This window comes from Girardinichthys multiradiatus, chromosome 4 (assembly GCF_021462225.1).
Source record: "Girardinichthys multiradiatus isolate DD_20200921_A chromosome 4, DD_fGirMul_XY1, whole genome shotgun sequence".
NCBI classification, from domain to species: domain Eukaryota; kingdom Metazoa; phylum Chordata; class Actinopteri; order Cyprinodontiformes; family Goodeidae; genus Girardinichthys; species Girardinichthys multiradiatus.
This window is the reverse complement of record NC_061797.1, coordinates 12,873,310-12,898,148: the sequence shown is the minus strand read 5'-3', so window position 1 is coordinate 12,898,148 and position 24,839 is coordinate 12,873,310. Positions and strand designations below refer to the sequence as shown.

General features: G+C 40.8%; 1 protein-coding gene across 3 annotated transcripts; it reads right to left on the bottom strand.

Moving 5' to 3' along the window:
- Window positions 1-1,579: 1,579 nt before the first annotated feature.
- On the bottom strand, window positions 1,580-19,778 carry zgc:123258 (uncharacterized protein LOC641502 homolog). 3 transcript variants are annotated; one of them, XM_047363546.1, is made up of 17 exons: window positions 19,527-19,776; window positions 16,718-16,828; window positions 16,456-16,638; window positions 13,793-13,882; window positions 13,508-13,641; window positions 12,812-12,966; window positions 12,618-12,714; window positions 12,406-12,507; window positions 8,302-8,383; window positions 8,025-8,099; window positions 7,729-7,785; window positions 6,182-6,235; window positions 5,607-5,706; window positions 5,225-5,305; window positions 4,905-5,065; window positions 2,785-2,818; window positions 1,580-2,092 (listed from the first exon to the last, which is right to left on the bottom strand). In XM_047363546.1, exons 1-17 carry the CDS (start codon window positions 19,584-19,586, stop codon window positions 2,055-2,057), a joined length of 1,614 nt encoding a protein of 537 aa, XP_047219502.1. In that variant the 5' UTR covers window positions 19,587-19,776; the 3' UTR covers window positions 1,580-2,054. The 3 variants fall into 3 exon arrangements, with proteins under 3 accessions (XP_047219502.1, XP_047219504.1, XP_047219503.1); XM_047363548.1 differs by lacking the exon at window positions 6,182-6,235 and having other exon boundaries at window positions 19,527-19,778; XM_047363547.1 differs by lacking the exon at window positions 2,785-2,818.
- Window positions 19,779-24,839: the final 5,061 nt, after the last annotated feature.

Sequence of the window (24,839 nt, the reverse complement as noted above, 5' to 3'; positions counted from 1 at the left end):
ACATGTCTTTATTTTTATGGACACAAACACAGTTTATTTAGAGCCTTCTGTGTTAGGTTCACAATGACTGCATCAACAACTGCATCTCTCAGGTTTGGATGACGGCTTCAGATTTAAGTCAAACTATAACATTTTGCTGGCCTTTTTTCTCCGGGTAAATAATCTGATTATTTTTTGCGTAAACGTTGTGCAACTGGCAGCGTATCGGGGGCTTTTGTAAAGGAAAATGCAATTAAATTCAATAAATAGTTTATTACTCCGAAAGGGTAATAAAATGTTGTAGCTCATATTATACAGCTTTCTTCATGGCAAAGCACATCTCAGTTGAAAGTAAATAAATCACCAATGACTGCATGAACAGTTTATTATGTTATAGATCGGTCTGAGGTCATTTAAGGTAAAAGTTTTGGGCTTCTGCTATTCTTTATCCACACTAGCAAAAGCCCTTAAGTTTTTTTTTTGTTTTTTTTTTACATTTTGTCACCATACAATCACAAGCTGCAACGTATTTTATAGGGGTTTTAAGTGACAGACCAACACAGAGTGAGGCAGAAGAAGAAATGTTCCTTGGTTATGATTTTATAAATGAAAATCGTAACTTTATGGGATGCATTTATATTCAGTCCCATTACTCAGTACTTTGTAGAACCACCCTTCACTGCAATTACATCTTTTGTGTTGTGTTTACCAAGCTGTCACACCTAGAGACAAAAATTGTTAGTTTTTGCAAAATAGCACAAATTCGGTTGGGTTGGATGGACAGCATCTGTGAACATCGTCTTCCCACAGATTCTCGACTGTATTTAGGTCTGGACTTTGCATGTTCAGGGTCATCCTGCTGTGGGGTGAACATCTGCCCCAGGCTCAAGTTGCATCCTCTAACAGGTGTTCATCTAGGATTACCTTGTATTCGGCACCATCCATCGCTCTGTCAACTGTAACAAGCTTCACTTTCCCTGCTGGAAAAATGCACCCCCACAGCATGATGCTGCCACGACTATGTTTCACCTTGAGAGGGGGTATCCAGGTTGATATGCGGTGTTAGGTTGCACACGTAGCGTTGTGATCAAGACCAAAAAGCTAAATTTTGTCCTCAGCTAACCAAAGCAGTTTTTCCAAGAGTGCTGGGTCCCCTCTATGGCTTGTGGGAAACTGCAAGCAGGACTTCTTACAGCTCTCTAATCGCCACTTTTTCATAAAGGCCAGACTTTTGGAATGCATGACTGTTTGCTGTCCTGTTGACCTCTTGGCTGCTTCTCTGGATTACGCTCTCCTTGCGGCCATCGGTTTGCAACGACGGCCATTTTAGGTCTGCAGTTCTGCCACAGCCTTTCTACGTTGTATGTTGGATGGAACATAGCTCTGCAAGATGTCTCCCAAAATGTCTGCTGTGTTCTTGATCTACATGGTAAAGTTTGTTCACTAATGTTCTCTAACAAACCTCTGATGCCTTCACAGAACAGATGGATTTATACTGAGATTATATTGAACAAAGCTCCTGTTAATTAGGTGCTTTCTAAAAATCAATCAATTGCACTGTTTACACAAAGAGGGATTATACAATTAACCACACACAAAGGAATATTAAGAAGTTTGTTTAATATAAGGCAAAGAAAGAAGTCATATTTTACAAAAAGATCATACAGAAACCCCAATTATCAAACTTTTATTATACTGCAGGTAGAAGTTATTTAAACCCTATCCCTGCACTCTGCATTTAACTAAACATCGGATAAGCCAAATCCTATAAAGTGCATTCTAATTTTGTTTTCTTTAATATCACCAAGGCAAAGTCATTACTGTTTCCTGTTCGTGAACATGAGAGATCTTTTAGGCACTAATAAAAATTTTTTCAATTTAAACATCTCCTTTGCCCCCATCCAGCACTTCCCAAGCTCCCAATCAGGTCAGTTAAAGCGAGACTCTTCTCCAGCAGTCAGTTAATGTGATTCCACACTGTCCAAAAAGTCAAAATAAACAGTGTGTTCCCTTGCTGTTCTAATGTGAAATAAAATACGTCATTAAGAAAGGAAAAAGGATCCAGCAGTTGGGGCTCAGCAACTTTCCCCTATGGCGCGGTCAGTTCTTCCTTCTACAATAAAACAAAGGACAGACAGCATTAATAATTTATTCCAAAGGTTTAGGGTTCTGAACAAATAGCACACACACACACACACACACACACACACACACACACACACACACACACACAACAAAAGGAAAATTAGATCACCCACTGCAATTGTAACTTGTACTGCTCAGTGATTACTTTACATCCAATAGCAGACAGGCAGAAAATACCCAACACATCCAAAGTCCATGCAATAGCTCTCCCACGCTAACCGCAAGCAACAGCAAGCCCCAGGCAAAATGAATGTTAACTTAATTATTCTTGTTGATTGAAAAAGATGAATAAATGCATGAAGACAAGTACAAAAAAACACAAAACAAAATAATGCAGAAACAAAGAGATGAAGTTAAAGAGGTATTCCAGGGCCACAACTCTTAATTCAGGCCAGCATGAAAGTGCGGTTTATGTGGAGACACCTGGTGGTCTGTTAGTGCTAAACACTTTCATGTCCCACATGGCAGTTTTTATTTATTGCATGTATGGAACCCTTTTTGTATTTTAGCGGGAGCCTGATCTTGGAAATCAGGAGTTAGAAAGGTGTTAAAAGACAATAAAACAAAAAGTTTGCGAGACAGATGATACGGCACCACAGTAAGCAACACTAATGACGGGAAATATGCAAAGGAAGGGGTCTAGGTCGGAGGGAAGCAGACCTGGCAGCAAAGGTTCCCTGGGTGAATTCAAAACCTGGTGGAAATTAACCAAAGTCAGAATCACATGCTCCTCGTGCTCCTCTCACACACATAGAAACACACATATACAACAAAATGTCCCCCAGTTTACCAACTATTCTAAAATCCTCACTATGAGCCATGATGGGATCATAATGAGTTCATCATTTAAAATGGACTTGATTCTTTAGTCAGATGGGTATATAAAGCTATGGAGACCTGAAGCTCAGCTTTATAGGTTTATGGAAATCAATTGTTTTTATACAATACTCAGCTGAGCAGAATAAACAGGAAACTAAAGGACTGGTCTGGACCAGTAACAGTTTTAGAGAAGAAGCTCAGACTCAAATTATTATTACTATGCAAGCCATGCTGCAGATGTTACCTGCTGCAGAGAACCATGTAGTGTGAAATAAAATATACACTGAAAACAATCTGAAATATAGTTTCCAGCCCAAACTGACCTCCTGTAAAAATGCCCTCTAGAAATCAGAAAAATACTTTCAACTTAGTGACTTTTAAAACAGAGTGGCTGCAGCTTTGTGAAAGAGAAACTTTATTGTTTGTCTAAAGCAAACATGGATCGATAGCAACACATTCTGCGGGGAGCTTGCAAGAGAAAATCTTCTGCTCGTAGGTATGCAGCACCTCCTTAACGACAAATAGTCAAGTGGCACTGACCAACAAACTGGAAGCTTGTTTTGGTTTTTTTTAAGCATTTGCTGCTTTGCAACTGAAGCATATTGGCGCAGTCCAGTTACGTTAGGCAATGCCATCCTGTTTTGGAGCAGTGACCATACAGTGTCTTACAAAGCTTACGTACCCTTTGAACCTTTTAACAATTTATCACATTACAAGGACAAACTTAATTTAATGGGATTTTCTGATGTGGACCAACACAAAACACAGGATAACTAAAGTGGAAGGAAAAAGACACACTGTTTTTAAATGTTTGGAAAGTAAAAATCTGAAAAGTGTGGTGTGCATTTGTATTCAATCCCCTTGAGTCAACACAAATCATATTTTGCTACAATTACAGTTATAGGTATGTTCCTTCCCACTGCACAGCTCAAGCAAAAGAGCTCAAGCTCAGACAGATTAGATGGAGAGCATCTTTTATTACAATTTTTCAAGATCATCAGTTGGAACTGGACTCTGACTGGGCCATTCGAATACTTTATGCTTTGATCTAAACCATCCCATCCCACTTGCAATATATACACACTGCTCAAAAAAATAAAGGGAACCCTTAAACAACACAATATAACTCCAAGTAAATCAAACTTCTGTGAAATCAAACTGTCCACTTAGGAAGCAACACTGATTGACAATTAATTTCTCATGTTGTTGTGCAAATAGAAAAGACAACAGGGGAAAATCTTTGGCGATTAGCAAAATACACTCAATAAAGGAGTGGTTCTGCAGGTGGGGACCACAGACCACTTCTCAGTACCGATGCTTTCTGGCTGATGTTTTGGTCACTTTTGAATGTTGGTGGTGCTTTCACACTCGTGGTAGCATGAGACGGACTCTAGAACCCACACAAGTGGCTGAGGTAGTGCAGCTCATCCAGGATGGAACATCAATGTGAGCTGTGGCAAGAAGGTTTGCTGTGTCTGTCAGCGTAGTGTCCAGAGACAGTCATGCCTTAGTAGATCTGCAGTTATGCCTCGTTCCATGTCCAAGGAGGACCTTTGAGGCCTTCATAGAACAGCTGTATTTCTACTGAGATTCAGTTACACACATGGAGACTATTTACGGTCTTCCTACTTCGGTGACTTCTGTAGCACCTGGTTGCACTGGATTTTTTTTTAAGATAGTAGAAAAAGCAGAGCAAATACAAATGCATTCTGAACTTTTCAGCTTTTATTTCGTAACAATTTTTTAAACCATGCACCTTAAAGTTATGTACCGCTGCTATTATGCTGGAAGTTGCAGTGCAAATGAATCGCCCTTCGGACAAATAAAGTTGTCCGACTCTGAATACTTTGTCTAAGGTTTAACACATGAAATGGTAGCAGCATGCAGGTGGGATTAACTCACTGGAAGGAAACCCAAAAACAATCTGACAACACAAGTTATTCTCTCTCTGCTCTTCTTACCTCGTAGGTGGTTCCTGTCCAGAACTGCCTGATCTCTCCCCTGCACCCTGCCACCACGGCAGATGTTATCAGGGTAAAAGGCACTAAGTAGAGTAGAGCCGGCTGGCCCATCCCTGACAGCAGCATCACTGCAAACGTCAGCACCATTCCCAGGAGATAGGCTACAAGACGTGAGCAGGACAGACATCAGAACATGGGCATTAAGAGACACCTTAAAGATAGCAGATACACGGAGCTATATTCCATTAAACGGAGCCACCTACTGGCCATTAGAAAGACTGGCAGCGTTTTACCCCTGAAACAGTGAGAAGGAAAATTACCAATGCAGCAGCTGAGGAAGTAGATCTTCTTCCTGCTGCTAATCCAAACATCAAACCTGCTGCAATAGGCCACCAGGAGACCTGTTGGTTAAAGGGAGATGCGAGAATGAGTGAAAAAACAAAAGCAGCTGTGAATTCTGAAACATTAGCCTAGAAGGTTGCAACACTGAGTTCAACTTTAGCTTCGCTTTTTTATTCTTAAATCTTTGTCGTCAAAAAGCAGAAAGGTTAAAACCAGAGGGCTGCTAATGATTTTGTACCCAGTGCTAAACAGCAGATTAATGATTGAGGGTTCAGATGTTTGGGTATACTGCAGGTAAACAGATGATGAGCACTCACTGGTCTACATGTTAAACTTCCCATGCTCACATGTAAATCTCACCTGGGACAATGATATCTCCATAGCCGAGGATGGAGAACTGCATCCCACACAGGTTCTGAGCCCAAGCTGAGAACCGCGGGACACGCATCACCACAGGTATCTGCACATTTCAAAGAAGACTTTTAAAAGGCAAAGCAGTGGTTTCAATAGAGCTTAACACAGTCGTTATGGCAGTATGACTGCCATCTGTTCAGTTCATGTAGGACAATATTTCTGAATTTGAAAGTCGACATAATCAGGGAGAAGCAGCTCCTCTAGCATGATTTGTTGTTAAACTGGCACAACTCAACTGAGACCACTGCCTTCAGCTCACTAACTTTGTACAAAGAATGTAGTGTCGGTGTCCTGATAGAGAAAATGCTACAATACATTAAAACTGATGAAGAAAAAACAGTGAAAAAACAAGACACAAAGTAAAGATGTCCTAAACTCATCTGTTATTAACCATGCTAAAAATATAAAGAGGTTTTTTCTCAGTCCAAAACAGAGAAGCCTCCACCTTTCCCCCAGTAAACGTAGGATGCAGCAAAACAAACATAAATAAGGTAGTGGATGGGTATCAAGTCAGGTCTTACTTTCTCAGAAGGAGCCTGGGGTTCAGCGGGGATCTCCACCATGTTACCTTGTGTCTAAGACAGAGCCCACCCAACCCCAGGGCACAGTTAGTGGATCAGTCTGCTGTTCCCCTCAGGGCATTAACAACAAGCCTGGAGGATAATAAAGCTGCTAACAAGCTACGCTTTGAGGTTATTGCTCATGAACTGCTGCACTCCCAAGCAGAAACCATCTGCACATGAGGTAATGGCTTTTTACATGCACAGCAAGGATGGTTTGTCTATTTAGGTAAGTAAGTGTTAAAAATGACATCAGAAACAATACAAATAGCCCTCAATGAATTAGGATATCAATGAAAAGTTTATTTCTTTCAGGGATTTCATTCATAAAGTAAAACATATTCTATTTAGATTGATGACACATCCAGTTGCAGCCCATCCCCCCCCCCAGTCCCTTGAATGGGATTTGCTTCACAATTCTCTCAAGACAGCAGTTATCCCCTGTTGCTTGTGCCCCTTTTTCCACCACATTTTTTTCTTTCCACTCAACTTTCCTTGTACAAAACACCATGAACAGGAGCCTTTTTAGCAGACAATGACTGTCTGCTGGACAACTCTCAAGTCAGTAGTCTTGGCCATGACTGTGTAGATCATCCAAATGAACAGAAATAAACTGTTTAAATATATCATGTTGTTACTAATGAGGATATATAATACGTGTTTCACTTTTTGAACTGAATTACTGAAATAACTCAACATTTTGATGATAAGCTAGTTCACTGAGTAACAACTGATTGCACAATGCAAAGACTGCATTTGAAAATAAGCTGCATCACTGGAAAAATCTGCCGTTAGAAGTTCATCAGATTTCAAAAAATGGAAAGCCTTTTTCTGATTTGCCACCTGTCCCCTTTAACATGACGCCACATTTTGAAGCAATCCTTTTTGAAATGTTACCGGACAATGATCCCATCATTCTTTGTTTCCCTTGTTTGTCCTAAAGTTACTGAGAACTCTTATTCTGTGAATAGCAATGTGAAATGTATCCTCGCATGAGAGAAGGCCATTTCAGGTTGGAGTCAGTGGATCAGAAGCCAGTCAAAGCCCCCGTTTGAAGCAACAGTTGCTCTGTTTAGCCTTTGTCTCATTTTGCCCATTGCCTTTAGAAAGCTGGAGGAGTTTACCTTCAAGGGTTGCTTCCAGAGATGATGGAAGTTCAGCCTTGAGCTGAATGACTAAATCTGCACAGGACGCATGTACACACTAGGAAATCAACATTTATTGAAAGTGCACCTATAAGGAGGACCAAGACTGACTGAAAGACAATTATTACTATTACTACTATTAGCGGCACGTCTGTTAATCAGCTAGCCTGACTTGCTTATTCTACATTTCTGCCGAACTGGATCTAGCAGCTTTGGTTTAAATAATTTAGAGAATTTAAAGATTTTATAATTTGGGACAGTGGCACTAAATTGCTTATTTCCACAGTTTCTAGATTAAATTATAGACATAAAACTGGACTGGAGTCCAACATTTCCCCAATTATTTGAGAAAAAAGAAGTTACCTTCTCCCCAGCCGCATCGGGGCCGAGAGCTACCTGCACCATGATGCTAACTCCATTCTGTTGAGAGGCAAAGAAATGGACGATATTTACCTTACATTACTCATTTAAGGGAGGATCCGGGCTGCCAGTGACACAAACAAGCACCAAAAATCTACCTTTGGGTGACTGGAATCAGGTAAATAACTTATTTATGTCTTCAGACTAAGATTCATATATATTTAAGACATATCTTTTCAGTGATTGGGTCACAACCCGCCACTATATTCTTGAAGAACAATGAGCCTGCTTGTACGAACCTTTGTGAAGAAAGGAGTTATGAACACAAAGAAGACATCATACAGGAGGAGGAGGCTCAGCAGGATCACACAGATCTGTCAGAAAACAGACATATTAACATGTATCGGTCTTAAATAAAAGCTGATTCCAGATCAGAGATAGCATAGTCCTTAAACTGACCACCTGTTAATATCCCGCTAAATCTGCCTGCTCAAATGTTAAAGGTAAAAAGACTAGAAAACAACCAGGTATAAGCCAACAGAAAGGCTCCAGCTCTTACTACAGTAGTTTATATACCTTGAAATTGGAAAGCGTGATGGTCTTCATGAAGTTGAGGCAAAAGGCAAAGCCAAGCAGGTTCTGCAGGATCCAGATCCATCTATGAGGACAAAACAGCTTTTAGCACATATGCATTAAGAAACCAGACGATTTTACGCATGACTGGACATAAACCGAAAATCATTTTTCTTTGATCAGTCTACCCACCATACCCAACAGGTGGCACTGATAACAGTGTTCAGCTTGGAAGTTGTTGATGAGTTACGGCTCATTAAGCAGCTATTTTTGGTGCCAGTATGTCAGCTGTTCTTTCAGGATGCTACTTCTAAACGTTGGGTGGATCTTCAGCAGATGAAAGAAAGCTGAATGCATTACAACCAAAGCTGTTCTGTTTTATGCTTTTAAAGAGCCCAACCCTGTTCAGCTGCAAAGCTGTGTAATCCTGACTGCTCCCAATAGAAATATTTAATCATTGATCAGGCAACCTTACCAAAAATGACAGATTTAGCAACTTAGCACACAGACAAAATCTGCACTTTTTCATTTCAATTATTAAAACAATCTATCAACCTAACCTATGAAAATAACAAATTTAACTGCATTTGCAGATTTTAAGTGATAAAAATAGATACAGCTCTGTAACTTTGGGCTGTTTTAAAAAAATCTGTTTTATTTTTCTTTAATAATTTTTCTGTTGAAACAATAACACCAATTTATGCATAAAGTAAAAAAATTGAATTATATATATATATATACAGTACAGACCAAAAGGTTGGACACACCTTCTCATTCAAAGAGTTTTCTTTATTTTCATGACTATGAATATTGTAGCTTCACACTGAAGGCATCAAAACTATGAATTAACACATGTGGAATTATATACTGAACAAAATAGTGTGAAACAACTGAAAATATGTCTTATATTCTAGGTTCTTCAAAGTAGCCACCTTTTGCTTTGATTACTGCTCCGCACACTCTTGGCATTCTGTTGATGAGCTTCAAGAGGTGGTCACCTGAAATGGTTTTCACTTCACAGGTGTGCCCTGTCAGGTTTAATAAGTGCGATTTCAAGCCTTATAAATGGGGTTGGGACCATCAGTTGTGTTGTGCAGGAGGTGGATACAGTACACAGCTGATAGTCCTACTGAATAGACTGTTAGAATTTGTATTATGGCAAGAAAAAAGCAGCTAAGTAAAGAAAAATGAGTGGCCATCATTACTTTAAGAAATGAAGGTCAGTCAGTCCGAACAATTGGGAAAACTTTGAAAGTGTCCCCAAGTGCAGTCGCAAAAACCATCAAGTGCTACAAAGAAACTGGCTCACATGAGGACCGCCGCAGGAGAGGAAGACCAAGAGTCACCTCTGTTGCGGACGATAAGTTCATCCGAGTCACCAGCCTCAGAAATCGCAGGTTAACAGCAGCTCAGATTAGAGAACAGGTCAATGCCACACAGAGTTCTAGCAGCAGACACATCTCTAGAACAACTGTTAAGAGGAGACTGTGTGAATCAGGCCTTCATGGTAAAATAGCTGCTAGGAAACCACTGCTGAGGACAGGCAACAAGCAGAAGAGACTTGTTTGGGCTAAAGAACACAAGGAATGGATATTAGACCAGTGGAAATCTGTGCTTTGGTCTGATGAGTCCAAGTTTGAGATCTTTGGTTCCAACCACCGTGTCTTTGTGCGGCGCAGAAGAGGTGAACGGATGGACGCTACATGCCTGGTTTCCACCGTGAAGCATGGAGGAGGAGGTGTGATGGTGTGGGGGTGCTTTGCTGGTGACACTATTGGGGATTTATTAAAAATTGAAGGCATGCTGAACCAGCATGGCTACCACAGCATCTTGCAGCAGCATGCTATTCCATCCAGTTTGCGTTTAGTTGGACCATCATTTATTTTTCAACAGGACAATGACCCCAAACACACCTCCAGGCTGTGTAAGGGCTATTTGACCAAGAAGGAGAGTGATGGGGTGCTGCGCCAGATGACCTGACCTCCACAGTCACCGGACCTGAACCCAATCGAGATGGTTTGGGGTGAGCTGGACCGCAGAGTGAAGGCAAAAGGGCCAACAAGTGCTAAGCATCTCTGGGAACTCCTTCAAGACTGTTGGAAAACTATTTCAGGTGACTACCTCTTGAAGTTCATCAACAGAATGCCAAGAGTGTGCGGAGCAGTAATCAAAGCAAAAGGTGGCTACTTTGAAGAACCTAGAATATAAGACATATTTTCAGTTGTTTCACACTTTTTTGTTCAGTATATAATTCTACATGTGTTAATTCATAGTTTTGATGCCTTCAGTGTGAAGCTACAATATTCATAGTCATGAAAATAAAGACAACTCTTTGAATGAGAAGGTGTGTCCAAACTTTAGGTCTGTACTGTATATATATATATATATATATATATATATATATATATATATATATATATATACACACACACACACGCAGAGGGGTTGGACAATGAAACTGAAACACCTGGTTTTAGACCACAATAATTTATTAGTATAGACGCCAATACCAGCATCAATTCGTCTTGGGAATGACATATACAAGTCCTGCACAGGGGTCAGAGGGATTTTAAGCCATTCTTCTTGCAGGATAGTGGCCAGGTCACTACGTGATACTGGTGGAGGAAAACGTTTCCTGACTCGCTCCTCCAAAACACCCCAAAGTGGCTCAATAATATTTAGATCTGGTGACTGTGCAGGCCATGGGAGATGTTCAACTTCACTTTCATGTTCATCAAACCAATGTTTCAACAGTCTTGCTGTGTGTATTGGTGCATTGTCATCCTAATACACGGCACCGCCTTCAGGATACAATGTTTGAACCATTGGATGCACATGGTCCTCAAGAATGGTTCGGTAGTCCTTGGCAGTGACGCGCCCATCTAGCACAAGTATTGGACCAAGGGAATGCCATGATATGGCAGCCCAAACCATCACTGATCCACCCCCATGCTTCACTCTGGGCATGCAACAGTGTGGGTGGTACGCTTCTTTGGGGCTTCTCCACACCGTAACTCTCCCGGATGTGGGGAAAACAGTAAAGGTGAACTCATCAGAGAACAATACATGTTTCACATTGTCCACAGCCCAAGATTTGCGCTCCTTGCACAATTGAAACCGACGTTTGGCATTGGCATGAGGGACCAAAGGTTTGGTTATAGCAGCCCGGCCGTGTATATTGACCCTGTGGAGCTCCCGATGGACAGTTCTGGTGGAAACAGGAGAGTTGAGGTGCACATTTAATTCTGCCGTGATTTGGGCAGCCGTGGTTTTATGTTTTTTGGATACAATCCGTGTTAGCACCCGAACATCCCTTTCAGACAGCTTCCTCTTGCATCCACAGTTAATCCTGTTGGATGTGGTTCGTCCTTCTTGGTGGTATGCTGACATTACCCTAGATACCATGGCTCTTGATACATCACAAAGACTTGCTGTCTTGGTCACAGATGCGCCAGCAAGACGTGCACCAACAATTTGTCCTCTTTTGAACTCTGGTATGTCACCCATAATGTTGTGTGCATTTCAATATTTTTAGCAAAACTGTGCTCTTACCCTGCTAATTGAACCTTCACACTCTGCTCTTACTGGTGCAATGTGCAATCAATGAAGACTGGCTACCAGGCTGGTCCAATTTAGCCATGAAACCTCCCACACTAAAATGACAGGTGTTTCAGTTTCATTGTCCAACCCCTGTGTATCTCCAAGCATGTTTTAAAAATCCAAACAAAGCGGTGTGCGTCTAAACAGGAATAATCATTACATGCATGCACCAAAATGCGAAGGAAAGAAGGCCTGCTTTCCACAGTAGCATTTTATCAAGGAACGTGATGTTGGCATTTTGCAGACAGCAGCCATACCCCACTCCTTATGAGTTACCAAGTTTGCAGAAAAAGTATGAACAGGCTCTAGATTTATAAACCAGGCCTTCACATTCACACGCTGAAATGCTGATTGTGTGTTGCTTTGTGAGAAGCACATAGCCAACAGTTTGGATGTTTCAGATTTCATTCCTCTTTACAGCTAAATTGCTCCCCTGCAAACACGGCTGAGAGAAAAGAAACTAAAACTGAGCAGACATTGTGTGTTTTTGGTGCGACATGACCGTACCTGTCTTCATTTCTGTACACCCCCCACACCACAGCGATGCTAATGCACACAGCGGCCAGCAGGATAGACCTCATTGAGAAGCTCTTGTTTCGGACAGAAAAGCTGAGAACACACACACACAAACACACACATCAATGGTGCAGGGCAGCTGGAAACCTTTTGCAAATCTGTCAACATGCATACGATCCTTTCCGAAGGAGTGATGCTCATACCTTAAAGTTCCACAACCTATTTTATCCATCACTGCATCGAGGCAGCTGAACAGAGCGGAGGCAGAAGCGAAGCAGAAGATGGCAATAATGAAGTAAACTGGAAAAGTAAAGAAAAACAGATTCCACTAATTAGAAAAGGCCTCATGTCATCATTCCAATCCAGACAGGTGATCCATTTATGGTATTCCACTCACCAAGAATGTTATAGAAGAAGTACATGAGCACCAGCATCCCACACATCAAGATGACGAAGATGACCACGTTGAGGGGAGAGTACAGGAAGACCCTGTTGCTGTCTGCTTTTTCTCCCTCTCCTCCTCCTCCTGCAGAGCAACTGTTGAGTCGGTCCCTGGTGTGAAAAGGTGCAACATGTTTCGATTGGGTTTTGTGCTTTTCATGTCTGCTGTGTTTGAGAAGGGGGGAATGATGAAAAAAAAGACGAGGCGTGATCCAGAATACTGTCACAGGACAGCACTGGACATGGCCTGGTCTGATAACCTCCAGCTTACTGCGTTTATTCAAAACCTAAATGTAAATTCTTCCTACTGCTGCAAACACGTCTGCTTACACCGACTTAAACAACAATCTGGAATAAACAGCTGCTTTTTGCCCGTCTGCTCCCAACAGAGTAACACTGGGAGCATTTCAAACTGGGTAATTAGTCAGGCTGTCTGCTCAGGTAGCCAGCCTCAGTTTAACGCTTTCCAAATGTCATCTTAAACCAGCTACTTTAACGAGTGTTGGGTGGATTTGACAATGGTATGACAAACTGTTTTCACACTGATGTCAAAGTGAACAAGCAGCTGCCCAGCAAGAGACGGCTTTTGCTCAGACTGACCCTTAAAAATGAGGTCCTTCAGCTTCAAGCTCTGTAAGGTACCAGCTCTCACCGTTCACATGCTCCGCTCCAGTAGCCGCCCAAAGCCACAGTCACAATAGAAATCAGCAGCATGACGGCGATGTTCGGATCAATCTTAGATAATGGCGGCGCAAACAGCTTCACCTGCATTTCGTCGCCGAACACCTGAAGACACAGATGAACAGCTCTGAAGCACATGGGGAGGTTTATATGCACAGTGCAAATATGTTGCCAATACTGTAAAAAAACATCTCATCACACTGACCCATTATTAGAGTAAAGAACTTTTAGCAGAAAGAAAGCTAACCGGCCTTACCTGCCTGGCGGCCAGGAAGTCCCTGTACCTCATGAGAGCCAGAGGAATGTGGACCTTTGCATACTCAGACTCATTGGCTGATGGAGTGATCTGAGGAGCACAGGAGGCTTTTACAAATAAACATGGTTGGAAGGAAATAAGAACAGACTATAGGGGTCAGGAAAGATTGTCTTTGGTTTCTCACAGTGGTCTCCTATTCAAGTCTGATCTCCATCTGTCAATGTTAAACAAAATGGATTTGAAATGATTTATGATTGTTTGCCCGACTACAGTTCAAGGGCCTCATGTACGAAAGAGTGCACAGCTTTCATACTAAAAGTTGGTGGTAGGAAGAAACCCTGAAACTGGCAATGCATAAAAATATTCAGATGTATGAAACCATGTGTAGATGTATCACCACACACCTTGGTATAAATACCTGGAAGGCACCCACCACGTATCCAAATAACCATGACAACGCTGATGTGGCAGTCGCAGAGAGACTTTATCTACACACCATGACAGATATTTGTGGTGAATTACAGCTAACCAACAACTTCTTGAATGACATCAGCGACTCAAACCTGACGGAAAATAAAACGTTTGTCGACACGAACCCGTTTAGTTCTACAATGTCTGCATCAAATCCACACAGTGCTGACTAGCTGCCGCACTGAGATTAATTATAGCTTAATGCGTGACTATGCCTTCTATATTTCTATTAGGAAGACTGTCACCACACCACCGATGTGAAGTACTTTAATTCTTTAAAACAAATGACATAGAAGCCAGCCATCACACACAGAGCCTGCTTTAACTATTAGAATTAGAATAATAATAGTGTAAAGGAATCATGAGTTCAGGCAATCGTGCCTCAAAGAGACACATTGGGGCATCACAAATAGGTTCCATATATATTGAAGGAAAATGCCTAGTATTCACAAAATAATTTTCATACAGATGGGGCCCTGATAGCAGTATGGGTGCAGTCCATAGCTCTGATTACATTCAGAAATCAGCTCCTTGCTGCAAATGAGAGCCACAGTTTAGGGGAATGTTTTATATCAGAGCAAGAAACGGATGAGGCCGACCCATATGGCTGGCATGGCCCGGCTCAGGGATGACTGTTGAATACCAGACCTGTCAGTCAGCTTACTCTGAAAAGCTCCGGTTGATAGGACCGCAGCGTAGTGAGAACAGGAAGTGGCACCAGCGATGCAGGTTCCCCCTGTTTGCCCTCTGTAACACTGAGGCCATATCCATGCAGAGCTCCAAGATGACTGCCCTGGGCAACCTAAACCGGCTGATAAGCCATGCATCATCATGTACCAGCAGATCAGTATGATCTTTGAAAAAAAAACAAAAAAAAAAACACTCCTTCTGACTTCTTCCATTGGCGATGTCCTTCAGCTGATCCAAAGCTGCCATCGTTCCAAAATTATACCAAACTTTACAACTATTAATGGACATGAGTGATTGTCTACAGCTTGTCCAACCGTAGGAATCATTAAACCTGACATGTTAGGATATAATCTGCTGATCCGACGCTGTTTTCCTTTTCAGTGAGAATGAAAGTGCCTCTTAGATATTTCACATGTATTTTATGCTCCTCAGTGCACAGACCAATGCGCGTTAACATCTACAGGTGACAGAAACAGAGGAAGTTTCACAGTTTACATCCAACTAAGGTTGTTTCCATCATTTTTTGAGGTGTGTTATAATACTTTTATAGGTACCGACCGAAATCCGTCAGTACTACCGATTACCGATTCACTAAAAATCAAACAGTACCATGTTTCCGTACCTAAACGCATCATTGTGACACTGAGGGAGTGGAAGAGTGGGCGATTTTCTATGCCGGACATGAACACAGCATTGCACGCACAAGAGCGTAATGTCTGTAGCCGCTGGTACAGTCATCAAAGCAAGCATGGCTGATAGAAAGCGTTCGAAAGCATGGCTCCACTTTTCAAAATACGATGCTGAAAAAGTTTGCATGTCTGCTGCACATTTTCACGCCGCTTTCATTTTTGTACATCCCGAGTTGTGTGTGGATACACACCATTCGTACAGATGAATCTTCACCAGGTCTCCATGACAACCTTCTGGGCTTGAAGTTTAACAAGGGATTAATGGATGCAAAAGTAACTCATGCCCACTTAAAAGTACGGTGGAGGATCTGTGAGGCTGTGGGCCTGTCTCTCTAATTCAGCCAAACCACTTAACAGAATTGTAGTCACGCTGCAAAAACGTCGCAATACAGTGAAGTAACAAAGAGGAAAAAACAAATGCCGATTACACAATATTGTACATGAGAATATTTCAGTTCCGGTGGGTTTCTGTTTTTCACTTTAATTATTAGGAGAAACTAGTAAACACTTAGACCAACTTTGAAGTGAAACCTGGAAAGCTGCTCTAGTGGGTTCTCAGTTAGTAGCTTTTTAAGAACCTCAGATTTTTATCTTCCAGAAAAAATACAGACTAGATATAAAACATAGCAAAAATAGCTCCTGAACTTCTCCAAACTGCGTTGGAACCCTGACATAAACTCTAAAAGATCAATTTACAGGTGATAAACCCTGAATGTTTAACCACTTATTGAATGAAACAGTGAGGAAAAATGGAAAAGCAAACAATACCTCATATATTTCCAATAAAAAGACAAACTAATCTAAACATCCTACCAGTGTTTTATTGCTCGCAATCAGCAATGCGGTAGCGCCGAGGGTCTGGGCAACAAGAGCCTTCTGGCTGAAATCACACTCCCCCCTCATCACCACCAGCGCCTTGCCCTTTACCACATCTGGACGGATTCCTGAGGTGTCGCACAACACAGAGGAGGTCAAATTCGCCACCGGGTACGCCGTCTGCAAAAAATAAAAAACAGACAGTGTCAGGAGCCGAGCAAGGCCAGAGCTTCCAGAACTTAGAGGAGCCAGAACTTACAGCAGTGTTGAGGGTTTGAGGAAGAGGAGTCCAGGAGTGATTGTGGACGATACAGTAGTCCCTCAATACTCTTCCATTTGAAATCTGCAAAACAGCCTCTTGGCAATTTACCTGTAGGGACAGAAATGTTACACTGAACGTTTCAACCTAATTCCACATTTTCAGATAAAAATGATGAATGGCACCAACATGCTGCGATATACATCGCCCTCCAGATGAACTGGGACCCCTGATAAGGAAACGTAAACAGCCTAAAACAAAATTCCTCTTTATTTGAGTCAATCTGTAGAGCAGGGAAGGCAACGGATTTATTTAAATAAGGCAGGTTTGTGCTGATTTTTAATTTCCAACACAGCTACAAAAAGTTTGGTATTTGTCTAAACAATCGGAGCAATGATTTTAACATTTTAAACATATGGAATTGTGACAGAGAAAGCTGGATGAGGAGCAACGTTTACCTTCCCACCATGCACTCTGTTAGGGAACTGCAGCAGAGCAGCTTCTTGGAGTCACCAAGTCTCCATAACAAACAATAGTCACCATCTACATGCCAGGCAGCCAGCTTTTAAGCACGGTAGGGGATCAGTCATGCCGTGGGCCTGTTTCTCTCCCAAACACTGTTACAGATACGTACTGTTACAGGCTCTTTGAAATACCAAGAGATTCAAAAACAAAATCTGGTGGACTTTGCCAGCAAATTAAAAACAGTCGGCTTTAGACGCAACATTTTATAGTTTAACAGGAATGCAAGGCTCAGCAAAGCGTAAACAGATGCAATTAGCTCACTGTTACTAACACACGATGCTACAAGCCAAGTATATTAGCTTAGCTCAGGCCACTGACAAGAAGTAAATACTAAATACTGGAGGTTGACAAGGAAAATGAGTGAGAAATAAACAACCTGTTGTTTTTATACATCCTGCGTCAAAAAGTGTAGAAGGTGTCATTTTAGATTCACACCCTCACATCCTCCAGAGTGACAGAGAGTATGGAATATTGTCGCTCCACACATAAACCGATGCTTTATTAATATTTTACATTAAAACATTTCATAAGCCAAAAGCAATTAGAGAAAGTTGCCTGTAGCAACAGAAATGTGACAGAAAGTTAAATTACAACACCACTCAGCACTTTCTCTTTTTTCAACCAACATTTTATTTTCAGTAGGAATGCTGTATCATTTTCAGATTGCCTACCATTAATAAGTCATTGCACAATTTGTGTTTTATGACATTTTTACAGTTGGCCACTTCTTTCTTAAATGCATCCAGGTAAAACGGTATCAATGCTGCGTCACCGTAAAATCTGAAATGTAATGTAAACAGAGACGACAATCGCAGTATCATTCAGGCAAAGCTAATTCACATCAAACCTGTGATATGAACATCTATGAAGTCAAAAGTGCTGCAATTCAACAATAATGCTCTGTCCATGGTGCACCCTGCCTCTCGTCCAATCACCACTGGTATAAATGGCATTGCTCTATATGATTTTAACAGAAATAAATGTAAGCTTTAGTTAAATAGAATAGACTTCATTGTCAATGAAATTGAGGGTGTTCACGCTGGGCTACTATACACCAAATGATCGACACATTTGATTGTTTATTTTTAAAATTATGGAAATACATAGAGACTTTTTTAATAATTATGTTTAAATCTATGTATTTATTTAAATGATCACATACATAAACATGTATTTCCTAAGTTCTCATTTATCATATTTAATAGTGTAGTTGATAAATTAGACAACATTGAGAATTTTTTTTTTTTTTTACTATTTTACACATTTCAAGGGTTCATTTAAACCATAACGTGTATAAATATTTATTTGAAATGTTTCTTTGATGAATTGTGAAAATAAAGTAAAAAAAAAAAACGTTAAATAAATCTATCAATATTTATATAAATGTGTCAATTTGTTTTATACACAACTAAAAATATAAAACGTGAACCTTTTTATAATTGCATTTATTTCAGTTTTCCGTTCATATTTTCCTGGTTACATCATGATTTTATCTGACAGCATCAAAAAGACCCTAACATGTGATTGGTTAACCTGCAGTTTATTTGTGGGTTGACATATTACTGATAAATTCATGATGAAGCTGGTTTTTCCATGATGAAAACGGGAAATAATTACATTTTAAAGTAATTATAAATTCTTTTAATAATCTATTGTGTTATTTACACATTATGTAAAGATGGATTTTATAAATGATTAGAATATTTAAATAATTATGCAAAAATATATTTTATTTCCACTTTCATTTGAATGATTATATATATAAATATTTATGTGAGGACCTATTATTGAAATGTGGCACTTTTAGCCGTGGATGAAGATATGACTCATCTTCAGTCGGAATAAAGTTAAACTTGGCAGTTAAGGGGAAGTGACGGTCATGAGAATAGAGGAAATCCACTCTACCATAAACCCAACTTAAACTAAAGTCCCGACTGGCTAAATTAGTTGAAAACTGCGTATGACCAAAAATTTAACTCCATTTCATGTTTTATATGTAAACTGATCATCATTTGTCCGTCAAAAAAGAACATGTTTAGTAGAAAAAGCCGTTTTCGGTCTTGCTTCAATGAGGCGGACTCAATATATCAGAAAGCTAACATCAGTTAGCATCGTCAGCTCCGTCTCTGCATTCTGCCAGTTTCTACCACAGCTCGGCTAACACACACATCGGCTCTCGGAAACGACATAACACACACTCTGGCCGCTCACAGCACTCTGTGTGTCACCGTGTTTTCGACAAAACTTAGAAAAGCTCGTAAGATGCTATTCTCTTTAAACCTACCTGTGATATGAAGGAAATGACGGACAGCAAAACAACACCGAGCGCTCCCTTCATCTCCATTTTCGTCTTTTCACACAGTTTTTAACTTGAGTATTAGTTGTTTTCCGTGCGGTACATGTTTATTTTTGAAAAGCTGGATAACTCGTATCGTGGTGGCTGTTGTTTTCGTCGCTGATAGATGCCCGCCCGGGTACTTCCTGTATTGGCTTGTGTCATGTGAAACGCCGAACCTTTTTAGTTTCTGTTCCTCCTCTGGACGCCCACTCGGCACTGACATATTCTAGGCCCACTTTGAAATAAATGTCTTCGTACTGACGGGAAAGTAATTTTTCCTACAGTGTTTACGAAAGTATTCATACCCTTTGAACGTTTTAAAGGTTTTATCCTATTACGCGCATAAACATCAGGGCTGGTCCAAGGATGTATGGGGCCTCAAGCAGAATCTGATTTGGGCCCCCTCTTGTTAAGGACACCACCACCACTAGCAGCTGGCAGAGAGGGCCAAGTTTAATTGGCCGACCTTAAAAACTATTCCATGTAATTGGTTATCATTTGCTGAGATGGATTTGTGAACAAACTGAGCTCAAACACACAAAAAGTAAACTTGCTGGTTCTTTAAATATAACATTTAAAATTTAAACAATTTGAATTTATCTGTCCTGAAACCAAATTGTCGGCCTCATGGTATTCTCATTCTCAATAAACAAATATGAAAATATTAGATCTGTGGTAAAATTAAAGCATTTGTCGGAGGCCCCCTGATAGTTTGGGAGCCCTAAGCAGCGGCTTAGTATGCTTATGCCTTGGGCCGGCTTGGCCAAACATATAGAATTCTATTGGGAATTAATGTGGCAGACCAACACAAAGTAATGAACAGTGGAAAAAATTGCACACGGTTTTCCATTTTTTAAACATAAAATCTGAGTGTGGAAAGTGTGTCATGCATTTGTATTCACCCCCTTTCACTCTGATACTCCTAAATTAAATCCAGTGCAACCAAATGCCATCAACATGTGTAAGTCTCAGGATAAATCCAGCTGTTCCGTGAAGGCGTCAGAAGTCCGTAAGAAAACGTTAGAGAACAAACAGGATCATGGAGACCAAGGAACACAGCATACAGGTCAGAGAGAAAGCTGTGGAGAGGTTTAAAGCAGGGCTAGGTTAGAAAACAATATCTCTAGCATTAAACATCTCACATGGCATTGCTCGATCAATCTAAGAGTATGGTTGCAAGAAACCAAGACATGGCCGTCCACCTAAACTAACAGCCCGGGTAAGGAGGGCATTGATCAGGACAGGTCCATTTTAATTCTGGAGGAGCTGCAAAGATCCTCAAAAATTACATTACTTGAAGTTAAAATTTGAATATATTAATTTCAAGAAAGGGTTCCAATGTGTAACAGAGATGTAGCTTCTTTAGTGCTTCTTTGAGGCATCTCCTTTCTTGGTCACGTGAAAACATGTTGGATACATTCTGGCAGACTACTTATTTACCTATGACCTGAAGTGGGTTTTTAAGATCTTGTGATCCATTCTGAGACGTGACTCTGCCTTTCTATCTTTGCCCTGTCTTTCTGGTACCTCTCCTGTTTTTGAAGACTGTACTGTTTTCTTGCTGGGTCATATACAGTGCCTTTTGAAAGTATTCGGCCCCCTTGAACTTTTAAATTTTGCCACATATCAGGCTTCAAACATAAAGATATAAAATTCTATTTTTTTGTGAAGAATCCACAACAAGTGGGACACAATCGTGAAGTGGAATGAAATTTATTGGATGTGTCAAACTTTTTTAACAAATAAAAAACTGAACAGTGGGGTGTGCAATATTATTCGGCCCCTTTACTTTCAGTGCAGCAAACTCACTCCAGAAGTTCAGTGAGGATCTCTGAATGATCCAATGTTGTCCCAAATGACTGATGATGATAAATAGAATCCACCTGTGTGTAATCAAGTCTCCGTATAAATGCACCTGCTCTGTGATAGTCTCAGGGTTCTGTTCAAAGCGCAGAGAGCATCATGAAGACCAAGGAACACACCAGGCAGGTCTAAGATACTGTTGTGGAGAAGTTTAAAGCCCGATTTGGATACAAAAAGATTTCCCAAGCTTTAAACATCTCAAGAAGCAGTGTGCAAGCAATCATATTGAAATGGACGGAGTATCAGACCACTGTAAATCTACCAAGACCCGGCCGTCCCTCTAAACCTTCATCTCAAACAAGGAGAAGACTGATCAGAGATGCAGCCAAGAGGCCCATGATCACTCTGGATGAACTGCAGAGATCTACAGCTGAGGTGGGAGAGTCTGTCCATAGGAAAACAATCAGTCGTACACTGCACAAATTGGCCTTTATGGAAGAGTGGCATAAGGAAAGGAAAGCCATTTCTCAAAGATATCCATAAAAAGTCTTGTTTAAAGTTTGCCACAAGCCACCTGGGAGACACACCAAACATGTGGAAGAAGGTGCTCTGGTCAGATGAAACCAAAATCGAACTGTTTGGCCACAATGCAAAACGATATGTTTGGTGTAAAAGCAACACAGCTCATCACCCTGAACACACCATCCCCACTGTCAAACATGGTGGTGGCAGCATCATGGTTTGGGCCTGCTTTTCGTCAGGAGGGACAGGGAAGATGGTCAAAACTGATGGGAAGATGGATGGGGCCAAATACAGGACCATTCTGGAACATAACCTGTTAGAGTCTGCAAGAGACCTGAGACTGGGACGGAGATTTATCTTTCAACAAGACAATGATCCAAAACATAAAGCCAAATCTACAATGGAATGGTTCACAAATAAACGTATCCAGGTGTTGGAATGGCCAAGTCAAAGTCCAGACCTGAATCCAATCGAAAATCTGTGGAAAGAGCTGAAGACTGCTGTTCACGAACGCTCTCCATCCAACCTCACTGAACTTGAGCTGTTTTGTAAGGAAGAATCGGCAAGAATTTAAGTCTCTCGATGTGCAAAACTGATAGAGACAAACCCCAAGCGACTTGCAGCTGTAATTGCAGCAAAGGGTGGCGCTACAAAGTATTAACGCAAGGGGGCCGAATAATATTGCACGCCCCACTTTTCAGTTTTTTATTTGTTAAAAAAGTTTGACACATCCAATAAATTTCATTCCATTTTACGATTGTGTCCCACTTGTTGATTCTTCACAAAAAATTTGAATTTTATATCTTTGTGTTTGAAGCCTGAACTGTGGCAAAAGGTTGAAAAGTTCAAGGGGGCCGCATACTTTCGCAAGGCACTGTATTTCCCAATATTCCTACCAATTTTCTTTTTTACATAACTGGGATTGACTGATTTGCAATCTGACTTACTCAGTGGAACTTGAAGCTCCACCGTTTTTCTAGCTAAAATATCTACATCTTCATTTCCCTCCAATCCCACATGTGCAGGAATAAAAAAAAAGGTTTGTACAGGGTGACGGTGGCTCAGGTTGTAGGGGTGCGTCCTATTACTGGTGGGTACCCCCCCTCCATTTGTCTCAGTTGTGTGTCCTTGGGCAAGACATTTCACCCGCCTTGCCTGCTGATGGTGGTCAGAGGGTCCGGTGGTGCCGATTGTATGGCAGTCCCACTCCCTGTCAGTCTGCCCCAGGGCAGCCATGGCTACAGTGTAGCCTACCTGTGTGGATGACTGATTGTAGTCTATACAAGTGCAAGCAATTTACAGAATATGATAAATTATGCCTATTTTTGTTGAATTACGTAACATAAAATAAATTATCTGCAGTCAATTTGTTCAGTGCTGTATTGTGGTACTTAACAGTACATTGCTGCTTATGTGTGGCCGGATTCAGGATCAGGCCACACCTGATTCGAACTGATTCAAAACATCATTGCATACATTTGTTAGACAAATACTGGTTAAAGTACTTTTTTAACAATAAAATCCTCCTTAGCACAAGTTTTCTCATTTTGTATTAATATATGAAGGTATTAATTAACATGGATTAATAGACAGGGAGATGTCTGAATAAGATACTGTAGGGTAAAAAAGTTTCTCTGTATCCCTCTCTATCCATCTCTATATTCCACCTAACCAATTCAGCCAAAGCTAATCATGTTGGTTTTGTTGTGTTGCCAATACTCCTACAAGAGATAGCTGGCTAGTGGGAGAATCTACTGACAATACAATTAGGTGAGCACTGTCAACACTGCTATGTTGACAACAGCGCCTCCACAGGACAACGCATGTACAATACGTCATATGCTCTAAAAATCTGTCATTTCAGAAAGAGTGGGCAACAGGAAAGCCCAAAGTTGGTGAAAGAAAGACACATGAAGTTTGGCACAAGCCATTCCTATAGTGAAACATGGTGGTGGCAGCAACATGCTGTGGGAAGGTTTTTCTTCAGCATGGACAGGAAGGCTGGTCAGAACTGATAAGACGACGGATGGAACTAAACACTGGGCAATTCTATAAGAAGACCTGTTGAGAGGGTGCAAAAGAGTTGGGACTGGTGTTGAGGCTCACTTTACTGCAGAACAGCAATGCTAAAACATAGCCAGGGCTACAATGGAAGGGTTTTGATGATTGGTTCCCAAAGTTAGTGGTGGGCCTCACTAGGGTTGCGAAACAAGTTTGGGGTCTTACGATGCCTCTTAGAAATCAAAATAACAAAAAATAAATTAGCAAATCATACTTATGTCAGAAGTACCTATGTTAGAAGTACCAAAAAATATAGATAAAAAACAGCCATGTCTTGGTAGGTTTGGAGTTGTGCCAGTACTATTTTTCAGGTGATGGATTGAAGTCCCTGAGATGTTTAAATATTGGGATAGGTGTTATAAGCTAACCCTGCTTTAAACTTCTCCACAACTTCCTCCTGACCCGTGTGCTGTGTTCAATGGTCTCCATGATGCTGTTTGCACTCTAATATTCTCTAACAAACCACCGAGGCCTTCACAGAAAGGCAGCATTTACACTGAGATTAAATTACGCACAGGTGAACTCTATTTAGTGATTATGTAATGTCTGAAGGCAATTGGTTGCACTGGATTTTATTTAGGGATATCAGGGTATGGGAGGCTGGATACAAATACACACAACACTTTTCCCATTTTTGTTTGTAAACCAAAAAAATCAATACCATGTAACATTTTCCTTCTACTCTAGAATTATACACTGCTTTGTCCAGGTCAAAATGCTGAATTTGCTTCTTAAAATTCTTTTCCGTGTTTTTGCATCATTGAGCAGCTTCCTTTGATTTTAGATTGGATTGGCTTTGTAAACTTTCTTCACCTTATTGTCTGTTTCAGTGAAACTATTAAACATTACACATCTGTGTTTTATGATAGTTTT

What these genes read in the sequence shown, in the direction of transcription:
- zgc:123258 (XM_047363546.1), bottom strand. Translation starts at nt 19,586, where the DNA reads ATGGAGATGAAGGGAGCGCTCGGTGTTGTTTTGCTGTCCGTCATTTCC. An exon ending in CTTCTTCTATAACATTCTTG is followed by an intron (nt 12,715 to 12,811) that starts GTGAGTGGAATA and finishes TTACTTTTCCAG; the next exon opens with TTTACTTCATTATTGCCATC. An exon ending in ATAGGTTGTGGAACTTTAAG is followed by an intron (nt 12,508 to 12,617) that starts GTATGAGCATCA and finishes GTGTGTTCTCAG; the next exon opens with CTTTTCTGTCCGAAACAAGA.